General features: G+C 38.5%; 1 protein-coding gene across 2 annotated transcripts in view; it reads right to left on the reverse strand.

Annotated features, from left to right (window-relative positions):
- The window catches only part of ME3 (malic enzyme 3), a 133,292-nt gene that overhangs the window by 35,180 nt on the left and 83,939 nt on the right, over window positions 1-14,173 (reverse strand). For both annotated transcript variants that reach the window (XM_042459094.1, XM_042459095.1), the window contains one exon: window positions 6,253-6,414. In XM_042459094.1, coding sequence (XP_042315028.1) covers window positions 6,253-6,414 — 162 coding nt within the window. The remainder of the gene's footprint in view (window positions 1-6,252; window positions 6,415-14,173) is intronic.

The following is a 14,173-nucleotide window of genomic DNA, read 5'->3' on the forward strand; positions in this document are numbered from 1 at the left end:
AATAATAATAATAATAATAATAATAATAATAATAATAATAATAATAATAAGGCAGTTTGGAGCGTTTTTGTCTTATTTTGCTTGAAAAGAACATCTTGACCACATCAGATAGCCATGAGATATTTACTGGCCAAAAGCAAAACAAAGCAAAAATCTTTACAGATGTCTCATTTGGCATGAGCTAGGATGGCTGGACTCTATCCCTTTGGAATCATAAGGCAGAAAACTGCAAACAGATGCAATCCCCTTGTATTATGATCACAAGCATTAGGAGTGTGCGATCTGACAAAACACTGAAATTAATTAGGCTTGAACCACCCACAGGGGGATTCTCCATTTGCTGAAATGCAATCTCTTCCAAACAGGCATGAGGATGTGTTGGCTTCCTCGTGATTATCACAGGAAAACGAAAAAATCTGTATCTGCCTGGCCCAGTTCCTCTAAGTTCGCCTTATCCTGCTGAAAGATGTGGCTGATTCCTTCAATTCCTGCTGGCAGGAAAGCTGTTTCAGTTTTTGGCCAGTGGGAAGGGAGGGCATCCAGCATATATCTCTTTCACAGAATTTGCTGAAACATTTTAGACACCAAAGACTTGTGCAACCTGAGAAAAGTTCCCAGCTGAGTTACAACAGTCATTTGTGTCTGCTTCTTGAGAGACACACTGTACTGTGCCTACAAAAGCAGGACTGATAGCAGCCTAGCACAGGACAAAGAAGGCCGAGATTGTAAAGAGTTGCTCTGGTGCTATCAATGGAGATGGAAATATTATCATCTGGCTTTTACTTCCTTTGAGATGGGAAGAATATTAGAAACCAATTTAAAAATGATTGAAAAACACATTTCTTGCATGTTGAGAAACCTTGACCCTGTCTGGACCAGCCTGGAGTATCCTACCTTCAGAGCTGCCCCAACCCTCCCTGGTTGCAAAGACCTCCATGTTGATGCTGGGCAGCTGATTGTACACATGTCCCACTGAACTACCTGATGCATCCTCTGCCACCATGGGTCACATTGCTCTGAGGTCAGAATGAGGCCAGCCATATGACCATCACTTTGTACCTTGTTCTGACCTCAGACCAAAGTGACTGATGGTGATGGGGGATGCACAGGTCAGCTCAACATGATGCATTTCCAACAGCTTCACAGCATCAGAACAGAGGGCTCTAGATCTTTCTGGAAGATCCAGAGCAATAGCTGTGTTTTTAAAATTTAGTGTAAATGGGGTAAAACCCAGTTCTGGTGCTGAATGGGTTGGCCATTGTCTGCTCGCAGCAGAATTGGGCTCTGGGCTGTGCGTTGTTTGGTCTCTCTGCCAAGGGAACAGGGGGAGGCCCATGTATTTGGCCCATATCATAAAAAGAATCTTGGACAGATTAGTATCTTTGAAGTTTAGAATTTATCCTACAAAAAAATCTGCCTGGGAAACAGCATTTTCTCTGCAGAAAATAATATTTCTGTCCTCTCTTGTATGATTTTCTACAACTTTCTTGATGAAGAAGTGGGAAAGCGTAATGTCTTTTGCGCCTTTTGCTTAGCCCAATAAAAGTATAACTGTGGTGTGTGTTTTGAATTTCATTCTGTTTTGTGTTTGTGGGTGGTATTCAGACCACCATAAAATTTAAGCATTTCAAAAATCATTGTAAATTTCCATCTACAAAGTTGTAAATTTCAGTTTGTTAAAGCAGATTCTGGAATTTCACTTATTGTTTTTGTTTTTTCAGTGAAGACCTTTGGGCTTCAGTCTCTTACTTGTGAAAAAGTCCAATTGAATTTGATTTGGTTCGAGTGTTGGATTACAACTCTGGAGACCAGGGTTCAGTTCCCAGCTCAGCCATGAAACTCACTGGGAACATTTGAGCAAGCCACATAGTCTTAGCTTCAGGGGAAGGCAATGGCAAACCTCCTCTGAACACATCTTTCCAAGAAAACCCAATGATAGGTTTGCCTTAGGATCACCATAGTGGATAGCTGTAAAATACATTTCATAGGAAACCAATAGCAAACCATCTCTGAGTATTTCTTGCCTAAGAAAACCCTATCAAATTTATAGGGTCAGCACAGGTCAATAGGCGACTTGAAGGCACACACACACACACACACACATGCTTAGCATCATACTGTTCATCTGATAAAGAGCATTGCTTGTGATGTATGCAGTTATGCCTGCTAGCAAGTCCTGCCAATTTCTGCAGTGCTATGATCTCAGCCCTTTCCATGAAGAGGACATTCTTGCAAAGAGGACACTTACTGTTATTGTGGAGAAATCTGTACATATTTTAGCAGCGTGTTTTCTGAGCAAGCAACTGCCACACCAAAGCTCTCAGAAATTCCACCTACTTCTTTTTTCTTGTGGCTATTTTATTTATTTCATTGATATGCTGCTTTCTCAAAGAGCAAGATCCCAGGTGGCTCACAAAAAAGCACCAATTAAATCCTAATTATAAAATGTTAAACATAATTAAAAATCATCACATTAAAAGAACAGATGATAAATAGTATAAAATCATTAAAAAGCTAAAGATAAAACCCCTTCTCATAAGAAGCCCCCTTGCAAGCGATTACACATTAAAAGCCTGCTTAAACAAAATAGTATTTGCCTGCTCATTTAATGAAAGCAGTGAGGCGGCACAGTAGCCTCCCATGGAAGGCAGTTGGGAGCAATCATTGTGAAGGATCTCACCCATGTCCTTACCAAATAAGTCTGTGATGGTGGTGAGACCGAGGAAAAGCCTTTCCCTCTGGATCTTAAGACTCTGGCAGAGTCATATAGGGAGATACAGTCATTCAGATCATCTGAAAGACTATTATTATCATCATCCTCAAGTTATTGATCCAGGCTGCAGTTTTAGGCACAATTACCTTGGAGATAGTCTCATTGAGCACAGTGGGATTTACTTCGGAACAGAACAAGATTACAGTTTTTGGACAAGAACGAGGGGAGATGGAAAGAACATTACACAAATTTCCCTTTTTCAATAAGACCAGGTGTGTCTGCACAGTGGGACACCAGTTCAGGAAATGAACAACTGTTGCTATGTTTTTCACCTCCTGTATGAGTGAGTGAACTGATAAACACTCCTCTGCTCCTGTCCAAGGTCACTGCATTCGTGCATTTGTTTCTTTGTCCTTTGTTCTTTTTATGTGCCACTGAGTTGTTTTTGACTTATGGTGACTCTATCATGGAGTTTTCTTGGCAAGATTTGTGCAGATGGGGTTTTTCCACTGCCTTCCTCTGAGGCTGAGAGGAAATGACTTGCCCAAGGTCACCCAGAACATTTCCATGGCCAAGCGGAGATTCGTATCTTAGTCTATCACAGTTCTAGTCTGGACTCAAACCACTACAACACAGTGGCTCTCACTTCTTACCTTTTGTTAAGTAAAGTGCAATGTTGGCCAGAATCCTGTTGGTTAGTCTCAACTGGGATAGAGCCATTAAATCAACTCTTTTAAATAATATTTTATTGATTTATAACATACATGGAACACATTAAACATATAAACAATGTATTACACTAAAATACTAATACTAATACACACAAATACTCAACCCCACACCCTCCCAACTCAATCTAGCCACAAAACACACATAATAAAAAAGAGGAAAAAAGACACAGAATTGACCTCCCACCCTCCAAATCCAAGAATATAAGAACAAACCATAGTTATAGTGAACTTCACTATATTCCTAACACTACTCTTTACTACTTCTGACCATAATACATAAAAGCATAGCATTAAACATCAAATCCCACAAAAATAATCTTATCAGCTTCAAGATAAAATAGTTTCCAATCTTTTAAGAAGTTATCCAAAGACTTCTCTTTAATCAGTGTTGCAAGTTTGTCCAACTCAGCCATTTCAACTCTTGAACGGTGAAACAAATTCAACTGAATCAATGGGCCTACTCTGTTTGAGAGTAACAATAGGATTAAGCCCGTACACAGCCAGCACAGAAGGATATGATTATTGATCAAAAATACATAGACAAGCTATCCTTGGTGTCTCCATGGAACAAACCAGCAGCAACTGCAGTTTGCTTAAACTTGTTTTGTGCAATTGGTACAAAAAAGTCTCACAAACACTAATAATCTCTTGGAGAAGGCACCAAAAATTGTAGTAGTAGTAGTAGAAGAAGAAGAAGAAGAAGAAATACCAACCCTTGAATGGTGAAACAAATTCTCAGCCATTTCAAGAGTTGAAATGGCTGAGAAGAAGAAGGAATTTTCACGGTCTCATTTGGTAATGAGAAATATTTTGAGAATTTTCCATCCTTGCATGTGAGGACAAGATAAACTTGGATTTCTATGTGACACTTGCACTAAACTAACCAGTCAGCATGATGACTCCATGCCAGTCATCAACCACTGACCCCACTAATTTTTTTCTTCATAGATCACCCTAATGATTATGGGAACTGTACACATCTGGAGGACACCAGGCTTTCTTGGCAGCTATTCCCAGGCTATGGAACTTTGTATTAGGGGAGGCTAAGATGGTACACTCCTTCTTGTCCTAGGCAAAGGTTTTAGTTTTTTAAAATTTTATTTAGGCAGACTTCAGCAATTAATCTAGGTTGTTGTGAAAGAGATTTTTAATCAAATAGATGATGTTCTTTCTCTTATTGATGTATTTTTGGTAGTATTTTTAATGTGCTTTATGTTTTAATTGCATTTTTTTCTTCTGTGTAAGTCTTTGGGTGAAAGCTGGTGATGGACATTCACTAGGGAACCAAGCCAGTAAGTAAGCAAATGTTACAACTCAAATGCTCAAATGGAGAGCATAGTTGCAGAGTGTTTCCAAAGGGCACAGGACGACATATTATGCCATCTTATCTTCACAAACATCAAAATGTTTGGGACCAGAGGTGTTTTAAATTTTGGATTTTTAACCTATCTTTGGAATACCTGTATTTGCATAAAATGAGCATAGTAGTTTGAGTACTGGACAATGGGTCTGGAGACTTGCTTGGCCATGAATAGCAATAGCACTTTACATTTCTATGCCGATTCATAGTGAACTAAGTACTAAGCGGTTTATAATGTGTTAGCAAGGAAACTCATTGGGTTACAATAAAACCCACTGGGAGACCCTGGGTAAGTCACATGCACTCAACCTCAGGAGAAGGCAATGGAAAACCTCCTTTGAACAAATCTTGCCTAGAAAACCCCATGATAGGTGGTTTGCCTTAGGGCTGACTTAAAGGCTCACGGCACACACACACATACACACACTGAGATATCTTGGAGATGGGATCCAAGTCTAAACACAAAATTCATTTGTTTCATATACACCTTATGCACATAGCCTGAAGGTAATTTTATACATAACATTTTAAATAACTTTGTGCATGAAATGGTTTGTGTATACTGAACCATCAGAACACAAAGGTGTTACTGGATTTTATCACATAAGCTTTTAAAGCACCATCAATTTGGCAATTGCAGATGCCATTTCCCTCTGACTGATGCCTTGTCCTAGAAGTGTGGTTAGCATGCACCTTACCACTGGTGGAAAACCCATCAATAAGTTCCCAATAGCACTGGTATAGTTCTAGTCCTCAGGTGTGCTAAATTATCCTATGGCAGTTCCAAGATTGTGCAGTCACATGAAGTTAGTGTCTTCTTCTTTTCCCCTCTCCTTTCTCCCTTACCATTCCAGAACAGTCTTATTTCTTATTTTTTCCTGTTTTTTTGTTAAACTACGTTAGTGTCACTCCAGAATTGAGTGTAGAAAAACAAAAACACACTCACGCACAAGCAAAAGTCATGTTGGGTAAAGCATAGGATTAAGGACAAGGGCAGAAGAAAACGCAAGGGTCTAGCAACAACCTGGTTGCAGTAATGAAAGGACATATGGTAAGGAGTGCTCCCAAGTCGATATGTATGAACTTCCCTTCATTAATGCAATTACAGGTCATGTGATAAACTCCACTATCTCAGCCATCCATAAAAAGTTTGGGTTTTTGGAGTATTTCTGATTTCAGAATTCTGGATAAAGGTGACTCAACCTATGTAGCATCAGTTTTTAAGGGCTACAGTCCTCTTCACCAGGTGCATGTACTGACATATACACAACACTTCATGCATCTCAAGAAATGAACTCTATCTAAACCTACAATAAATCTGCCTTTATTTCAAGATATTATTTCTTTATGCAGCAGACTACAATAGCTGTTAAAAACTTGGAATGAAAGAACAATGCCCAGTCAAACCCCAGTATTTTTATTGAAAGAAAATAAGCACATAATCTCACCTCATTGTCTGTGCCGACATCCAGAAGGACAGGCAGGCACTGCTGGGGGTGAACTCCACCACAAGCCGTATAGAGAGCAAGTTTTCCTACTGGTATTCCCATGCCATAGCTTCCTAGATCCCCCAGACCAAGAATGCGCTCTCCATCTGTCACCACAATAGCCTACAAATGAAGACAAAAATCTGTTTTAGGAAGAAGCATTTAATATGGTTTTGCATGGAACTTTTAAAAAACTGATGAAGACACAATTTTTATGGCACTGGGGCATTTTTGGAAGCACCTTCAGTACTTTCAACAACAAACATACCTTCTCCTTTCCTTTGTAAAAACAAACAAACTAAAGATGTGACAAAAACAATTTCCCTTGAGTTTTGCAGTGGCTGGTTTTTGCAACTGTTTCTTTTCTCTCTCTCTCTCTCTCTCTCTGTGTGTCTTTTTAAAAAATAAGGCAAATAACAAAGACATCAATGAATAAATGTAGCTGCGGCCCTTAGGAAAAAAAATAATAAGATCTATTTCATTTACAAAGTAACAAAACTAATGTCTGACCAAGTGCTCAGCTTGACAGAATACACATGTATTCAGAGAATGCTGGCGTGGGAGTGAGTGGGGTATATACTCTTCCAGAACATGGCCACATAGCCCGAAAAACCCACAAAATTAATAAACTAACTAACTAATTAATTAATTAAATATGTATATCCTGCCCTATTTCTGAAGATCTCAGGGTGGCTTACAAGAAAATCAATTTAAAACAAAAACGAATAACAATAATCTGAAAAGCTTAAAAATATAGTTTATCAATTAAAACCAAACAATATAAAATTGGATGAGACATTTTAAAATAGCACTGGCATAGGCTGGGTAAAAATCAATTAGGACTGAAAGCTTTAATAAAAAGTCAAGTAATAACAATTTTCCTCTTAAGAGGCACTTTTAATAATATATCTAAAACATATTGCCTTTCTTCCAGGAAGATCAAAGTTGGCTGGGATAAGGTAGAAAAAGCAGTTTGAACTTAAGATAAGAAAGTGGACCAGATAATGAAGGATCTGAAGATGGAAGGATGATACTTTGAGAGCTTCAGGATGCAGAATTCAGAAGTGGGAATTATTTCTCATGGACTATCCATTTACGTCACTTTTCTCTGTGATAAATAGATTTAAATCGTTTTTGGTACTCTTTCAATAAATGACTCGTGTATATTGTTGGAAGTGACGCTTTTCTCAGATCACTTTGAACTCAATTTAAAGCTATTGTCTGGCCAACCAGAAACCGGATTTAGAAACAAAACTCCACTACTAAAGAAGGAAATAGGTGGTTAGGATATCAGCAAGGCAGAGAAAGGTCATTGTGGAGATGAACTCTGAAATCCAAGACAACTGTGCTGGATGCCCTTTAAGGAATAACAGGAACATGAAGTAATTGTGACCCCAGGAAAGCAATTTTATTTGTTTACATTCATACATCTGGTTGGCAACTTTAGGAATGAGTTACTACAGACTTTATCATCTGCAGTAAGGTCAAAATATAATCTAAAGGAGCTTTAATTCTCTCCGCTCCCTCTTTTAAGTGGCATAATTTACCTCTTCTACTCCTTTAGCCAGTGGGACAAACTCCAGCTTTAATTCAGTATTTGGTACAATTCATGGAGAAATTAAAAGATCAAGGCCTGGCTAAGAATTTTTTTTTTTTGCTACTTTTTGAAGTCTTCTTTCCTTGCTATGGGAGTGTTCATCTTATAGATCTTGCTACAATTAACCAACAGTCTTTTCCCAATATAAATTTATGGCAACAGGAGCTAATGCTAGTTCAGAGACAGGCTGCTGTTTAAGTCCCACTATTAATCAAATCAGCCAAAGAGTATAGTGGTTGTATACCACGGAATTATGGCCTTCCAAATATTTTTGGCCTTTAGTTCCCATCATGCTAATACTAAAAGTCTCTGAAAGTCCCAGGTTTTGTTCCTGAACACACTGATTTTATTTTCAAGATCCATCCACATGATGTTTTCTTCATCCCCAGGCATTTCCTGGGAACTCTTGGCATTGTACTATGCCTTCAAGTTGTTTCTAACTTATGGCATCTCTAAGGTGAACCTATCACAGGGTTTTCTGAGGCTGAGAGTATGTGACTCACCCAAGGTAACCCAGTGGGTTTCCATGCCTAAGTGGGGATTCAAACCCTAATTTCCACAGTCCCACAGTCAAACCAGTACATTACAATGGTTCTACCCTGCATTACCAAGGAATTTTCATTCCTACTTCCTAGTTCAGTTTAAATGAACCCAGTATTTTCTGAAATGGTGTGTATGGCTACTTAGCTGTCTGTTTGTATTATCCCAGAACTAGCTAATACGTCTTCAGCCATTAAACACAGCTGTTGTTTCCAGTGCACAAATTCAACCAAGCTCAAGCGAGGGAAAGACGAATGTTTGCACCAAAACAAAATGATCCTAATGTTTGACAAATGTAATATTGCTAAAGCACTTGGGCCCTTCCGACTATGACTCCCGGCTAATAATAATAAAGAAGGGTCAGGGGAAATTGGTGAAAATGGATTTCTGAATTGTTGCAGCGCTGTAGATGTGACACATGATCAGTGGGAAGAGGAAGAATACAAAGGATATTTGTGTGTGTGTGTATGTGTGTGTGTGTGTAACCCCAGGATATTTCACAAATATTCAAACCTGTGGATATGCAGATAAATTTTAAAAAGAACAGGAAACTTTCCATACTTCCAGATCCTTTTTTCTTTCTTTCTAATGGTGCACATACGCTGTAGAAATAATGCAGTTTGACACCACTTTAAGAGCTGCAGATCCATGCTATGGAATCTTGGGATTTGTGGTTTTATAAGGTCTTTAGGTATGGAAGGTATGGAATTCTTGGAGGTCTCTCATTCATAGGGTTGCCATAAGTTAGAAACCCCAGTCTGAGGTGCCTGTTACACAGTTGTGTGTGTGTGGGGGTGCTACAAAAATCAGGGTTTAATGTACAAAACCTTAGAGAATTTTTGAAGAAATACAAGATTTAGGGATCATAATTGGCCCAACTTTTCTAGAGGGTTGTGACACAAGGCTGTTGTTTTTGTCAGCTACCTTAGTAATGTATAGTTTTTCTTCCTCCCTAAGAAACATACAAGGAATGCATCCACACCCAGAAACTCACATGGTCTTTTCCTAAACGGTCTACATATCAGAAGAAAGCCCACAAGAACAGGAGATCACAGAATATTATGGGCGGTTTACCTGATTTAGGGAGTGGGTGGAAGGGAGAGGAAAAATAAGCAGTGTTTACTTAGGAACAGAATAACAGAGCTCATGAGCTATCCCCCCCCACCCCGCCAGTAGAAAAGGCATTTGTTTTAATGTATCCTCAACATATTTCAGATGATTAAAGGGAGAAATCATAGAGGGATTTAAATTTGTGCCACATGGCTTGCATTGCTTTTTGGTTAAAGACAAATAGGCGTTGCTATTTCAGCACAAAGCAATGAGCCCATTGCCAAATGATTTGACCATTTCCTCCCCCCCCCCCAATGTCTGTTGAACTTTTTAATTGTGGTGATAAATTATGCAAAAATCTTATATATGGATAATCATTTGAGGAATAAAGTGGGAGACAACTGCTGTCTCCATGCAAAAATAAAAAGGCAGGGAAGAGAAATGGAGAGAGACGGCATGTGCATTTTTAATGTATATTTTTGGTTTGGAGGGTTTGGATTTTCTGGCCAACTCTGATGTGCATCTGTGCCCCATTGGTCTTATTAAACACACTGCCAATCCCATGCAATACTTTCTCTTTGGAAATCTCCTGGTTGCACCTAATCAGGAGTTGGGTCAAAGGACATTCACAGTGCAAAAGTGAGATTCTGAATGAGCTTAAACAGACATCATTAGATTCTCATAGCCATTTGTAGTAGTGATGCCTAGAGCAGTGTTTTTCAGACTATCTGAAGGAAGTAGGCTGACCATAAGTATCGCTTTTAATGGGACAGTACCTCCCCCCCATATTTCCAGATCATCCCATTATTTTACCATAAATGTCAATTTTGTCCCATTTTCAAGACAAATGTCCTGTTATGTTGCAAAAACGGTTTCAAGATCCATGTTTGAAATTATGGTTGTCAACTACATCTACCTAAATTTTTGTATGAGTTCTGCTGCTAAAGAATAGTTGTTAGCTCAATATGTTAATGTAATAAAACTTTTGTTAAAGTCTTACTTCTTCATGGGTACAGAATATTACATAATACTGTCCCATTTTTGCCATCTCAACATCCCATTTTTTTCTCAAGGAAATATGGTCAGCCTAGAAGTGGCAGATTGGCACTTATCCCCCCCCCCCCTCCCCAATATACCAAGAACTGGCCACAAATTTGTGCCCATCTGGGTACATTTGTTTCTTTCTTTCCTGGAAACCTGCCAAAGAACAGCAGCCAATGGCTTAGGAATCTCCAACGGTCTGAGGACCGCCACTTTGAGTGACACTGGCCTAGAGCAAAGCTTCTTAAACTATAGGCCAAGGGGTTGCATAACTGAATGTGAGCATTGCAAAAAAAATGGCAACAGTAAAAGGTTTCTGAGTGTGTAATGACCAAAAATTAATTCAAAAATCAAACCAAGGTCTTCTGGCAACACTTGCCCATGTTGCATTGCACAACTTCACTACAGCCTTGGTTCTGAACACATAGCTTGCGCACTTTGCACTGCGCATTCTGTCATGCCATGCAATGCCAACGAAAGTTGTCAGAAACACCTCCCCTCAGATTCAAGTCTACTGTATGTTATGAACTACAGTGTTTTTACAGTACAGATAACATTTTCTGCTCTTACAGAAACATAATAGTGTAATTATGGAAAATAAAGACTTTTAATATTTTCCTACCATTACTCCTCAGCATGTAAGTATCAAATTAGTATATCTTTGGATTGCATTGTGTTGGAATGTTTGGTTTTAAAATAAACTTCTTTATGATTTATTATTAATAAATGTTTGATATGTATTCCTATTTTATATACCTATATACCCAGGGTCACGTAAACATTTATTTGGACAAAAGGGGTTGCAAATGGACAAAATTTTTTAAAGCCCTGGCCTGGAGTACAGAAGAAAGGTAGGCAGTCAACAGAGTTTGGAAATGTCTTTTTTTGGATTCCAGCTCCTAGAATCCGCTACCTCTATGATATTCCTTTGTAATAAATGCTGTATGACACTGGCTTGGCTCTTCTTCTGTATTTCCCAGTTTATTCCCACAAAGGGACAGGTTGAACTGAGAAATACAACGACTTCCTTAAGTACATCCAGTGATTTTATTGGTTTTTCATGAATATCCCAAATTCCAAAGAACACTGTAACTACTGTACTACACAACGCCTGCTTTAAATACTTTTGATTCAAGACTTTAAAGCTGACTAGCTACCAGCTTTTAGAGGCATAAGTGGATTTAAATAAAAATGCTTATTACCCTCAGTCTAGAGGCTTTTTGGACATTTTGAAGAAAATGTCAGCTGGTTAACAATTACATCAGCAAAAATCACCACTCATAATGAGAAGGCCGTCTCTAATCTCTTCCATTACACTATTACAATAACACACTAGAATCAGGAAAGAACAGACTCCAAAAATAACTCATCTGGCACCACCACTGATTAAAATTGGTCCCTAGAAATTAATAAATTACAACTTTAACTGATTAATCTACTAATTAAAGCTTGCACTCCTAATTTATGGCATTTCTGTTTTCTGTCTTACTCACCCTGCATTTAACTTTTACCAACTGCCAGGAAGCGGAACGTAATAGCGTGCTTTGTAGCTTGTACGTAGAGGGTCTAGAAATTATCATTTTAAAGCCTACTAAAAGCTCTTTATTTTTTCAGACACGACCCACATGAAACTGTTTATAGTTGGCAGTACCAGAGATCCATGAGCCAGTTTTCAAAAGCAGACACGTATCTGCAGCGTTCCATCCCCTTAACATTTTAAAGATGAAAACTGGGACACATGTGGCCAAGCAACATCAGAGTGTAGTCAAAATGGCACAAAGTATTGATGACGAAGAACACATAGGTTGGGACAAGCTGTAGCTGTTTGCTTTTGTCTGGGCCTACTGGGAAGAACAAGATATTGCCACCTCTTTTCCTCCCTTCTGAGCTGACTGAATACAAACTATTTTTGCACTCTGAACTGACTTTTCATCAATGGGAAGAAGCCAGCCAGGGAAATAGGTGAAAGTGGGTGGATATTTTAAAAGCAGCAGAAAAGTGTGATGACCGAGGATTAAATAGAATTGTGCCTGAAAAATAGAGACAGCTGGAGGATAGGGGTCATATAATACCACACTATGATTTGCCACTGAATGTAAACTGATTCACTGGCCTGGGTCTGACAAAAGCCTAAGTCATCATTTAAGACTATGGGCAAGAGCCCTGGGCTTATATTTGCTCCTCTTTTCCCAATTCTGATAAGCATCAACTGTAAGAAAAAGATTATAAGCTTTGGCTTTCATTTTTATAACTAATCACAATTTCTTGTTACAGCCAATCAGCTAGCATGGTTAGTGTTAACTACATTTTTGGGAAACAAGCTAGGAAAATTAATTGTGGTTGGGCACTATCTTGCATTAATAAACCATAGTTAACATTAACTACTTGTCTAAATATGTCATACACAGTTTGACATGAGAGGGAACTATGATCAGTTAAAAATGGAAGTAAAAGCTTCCAATTTTCCTCTTTGTGGCTTCTGTTCTAGATAATAGGAAAGCAGAAGTGCATAAGTCCAAGACTTGTCTACATAATGCTAAAGTACAGTTTAAAAGTATATGCAAACAGTTAATTGGGTTTCAGTGAAACAGCATGTGAAATGGCACCTTCATATAACATTCAACAGATTAGGTTAATTAAGTAACTGCTAAGTCTGCTCTGTAATTATTGAGTTGTTTAAGATTTACAATCTCCATGACTACTTTTAAATCACCTCTAAGAAGGCACATGCCTCACTGACAAAAGGTCCCAATTTCAATCTCCGGCATCTCCAAGCAAGGCTTGGAAAGACCTATGTCTGGCCTACAGCTACCTTGTGTAATAGTTAGCAGGACCAATGGTCTGGCATAGTATAAAGCAGTTTCCTTCAATCATTTTCTGAATCCTGGATGTACCCCTTCATCTTTCAGTGTGGCTCTGGTCTCCTGATTTCTTTCTTGGTTTGTCTCAATGCACTTTTGAACTAGACTTTGGCTTCTGATGGCAGTCCAGGGCCTGCTGGTAACAGTTAATGAGTCAGGAATTTAGCAAGCCTGGGACTGCAGAAAACAATGGTCCTCAGACTTTGATGTTAAATTTTGACAAAACCAGAGTTAATTCAATTGGATACACACAACTCTTCCCACTGAATCTGTTGTTTTAGGAATACCAGACCCCAAATTAACTACATGATTGCTTTTAGCTTGGTTTACTTAAGACTTCTAAATGTTTCCATTCAAACTTGTAATGTTTAAATATTGAAAGGAAACTTTTCTTGCAAAAAAATTCAATGGGATGAGGGTTGGTAACCATGCCAGATTGCTGGTTTCTACAGAGCACCATGGACCGGCAGCACTGCAGACGTGCTTAATGGCTAATACAAAAATAGAGAGAGCAATTTCAGGACCTAAAGCAGCTTACAGTATAAGTTAACATAAAATAACTAAAACAACATGTGCTACAGAAGTCTGAAAGGTATTGATAAATCCAATTAAAAGATTAATTTTTAAACAATCAAAAACACACATGAAGTACATATTGCATACAAAAAAATCAGCACACCCATTGCACATCCTTCCACCTCAACCAGTTAAAGGCTTTTTAAAGAAAGTATTCAGAGATCTTTATGTGTCCATAAAGAGAACAGGAAGGGGGTAAAACAAGCCTATTTTGGGA

The sequence above is a fragment of the Sceloporus undulatus genome, chromosome 3 (assembly GCF_019175285.1).
Source record: "Sceloporus undulatus isolate JIND9_A2432 ecotype Alabama chromosome 3, SceUnd_v1.1, whole genome shotgun sequence".
Classification (NCBI taxonomy): domain Eukaryota; kingdom Metazoa; phylum Chordata; class Lepidosauria; order Squamata; family Phrynosomatidae; genus Sceloporus; species Sceloporus undulatus.